Here is a 1,781-nt window from a genome sequence, read left to right on the forward strand (position 1 = left end):
ATAGTCGTCTCTTATGCTGTCTAAAGAAGGTATTTGAAATAAACAAATCATTTGTCTTGCAGAAATCTATCATTCGTTCTCCAGTATCATTTCTATCACCAAGTCCAAATTTTCCAACTACTGGTCTTTCCTCTTTGCTCCCTACTTTTGCATTCCAATCACCAGTAATGAGCAATACATCTTGATTGCAACAATATCATCATTCAAAGGCATCGATTCTTCTCATCTTCCAGGTTCACTGTGCAGGGTCTGCATGTATATAAAGCCACTGAAAGGGCCACGGCTTGGGACAGGCACTCCTGTGCTTCTTGTACCTGGCAGCCCTTGGTTCCTTGGTGACCGTTCTGTGCCATCTCTCTCCCCGCTTACTTGTCTCTGTGTGTACTGTTGTTATAAGTATCGTTGAATCAGAACCGACTCATAGTGACCCTGTATAGGGTTTGAATTGCCAACCTTGTGGCTAGCAGCCCAGTGCTGACCCTACAACCCACACTAGGGCTCCTCTGTGTCTCTGCTGCTTCCTTAGAACTCAGAAGTGATGAGGTTTATGACCTCCCTGCAATGCCATAGTCTCATTAACCAAACACAGAAAACGCTGTTTCCACACGGAATCCCATCTGCCGGTATGCTGTCGTTAGAGTCCATCCAGTCACCTCCAGTGCATACCAATCCCATGAGACGGGACACTCACCCACAGGGTTTCACAGGCTGTCATCTTCACAGGCAGATTACTAGCCCTTTCTCCACGGAGCAGCTGTTGGGTTTGAACCACCAACTTTTTGGGTAGCAGCCAGACACTTAACCATTGAGCCACCAGGGTCCCTTTCTACAGAAATATGGTTAAAATTCCAACACTTATTTTGAGGACCACAATTCCATCCCTGAGAATATTGAAAGTGCCCTGGGCTGCCAAAAGAACCAACAGATCTGTGTTGGAAGAAATGCAGCCAGAGTGCTCCTTGGAGGCCAAGATGGCCAAACTTCGTCTCTCATACTTTGGACATATTGTCAGGAGGGAGCAGTCCCTGGAGAAGGATATCATGTTTAGTAAGGTGGAGGGTCAGAGAAAAAGAGGAAGACCCCCAATGGGATGGACTGGCCAAGTGGCAGTGTCGATGGACTCAAGCATGGCAACAGTAGTGAGGTTGGCCCAGGATTGGGCAGTGTTTCGTTCTACTGTGAATCAGGTCGCTGTGAGTTGGTACCGACTCGATGGTACCTAACAACAACAGTGGAGAAAGGGGGTACACAGCAGGATCCAGACAGCAGTATGGGTGGAAGGGTGATGTCTCAGGGTGATATTTTTGAAACCACATGAATGCACCATCTATTTAAAAAATAAAGTACAACAAGGATCTCTGCCTCCCAGGAGGAGAGAGGGAGAGGGAGAGAGGACAGTGTGTGCTTACCGATCTCGGCCAGCTCCTCAAAGTCCAGGCCCGACATGGCTCGTGCTGACCAATGCCACTCCTCAGATCCTGAATGTGTGTGGAGGGCGCTGGGGGTCTTTCTGACACCTGAGGGGGAAGCCCAAGGAATTAAACACACAAGTCACGGGGTTTGAGGGTTAAGGGGATGCTCTCAGGTGGCCACCCTGATCCACTGCCCACAGTGACCCTAAAGGACAGGGTTAATGGAAGTCAAGTGTTGCGTCTTTCCCCCTCGGAGCGGCTGGTGGGTTGGAACCTCAGGAGACCCTGGCTCACCGGTGGATACACACAGTGTACCCACTGACTTCTTCCATGGGACACCACACAACCCTGCCTCTCAGAGACCCTTGT

General features: G+C 49.4%; 1 protein-coding gene across 1 annotated transcript in view; it reads right to left on the reverse strand.

Moving 5' to 3' along the window:
- The window catches only part of ARHGAP8 (Rho GTPase activating protein 8), a 52,891-nt gene extending 51,445 nt beyond the window's left edge, over positions 1-1,446 (reverse strand). The window contains exon 1 of the mRNA XM_006866897.1: positions 1,410-1,446. Within this exon, the coding sequence (XP_006866959.1) occupies positions 1,410-1,446 (37 nt within the window). The remainder of the gene's footprint in view (positions 1-1,409) is intronic.
- Between the last annotated feature and the right edge of the window lie 335 nt (positions 1,447-1,781).

The sequence above is a fragment of the Chrysochloris asiatica genome, unplaced genomic scaffold, assembly GCF_000296735.1.
Source record: "Chrysochloris asiatica unplaced genomic scaffold, ChrAsi1.0 scaffold00097, whole genome shotgun sequence".
NCBI lineage: Eukaryota > Metazoa > Chordata > Mammalia > Afrosoricida > Chrysochloridae > Chrysochloris > Chrysochloris asiatica.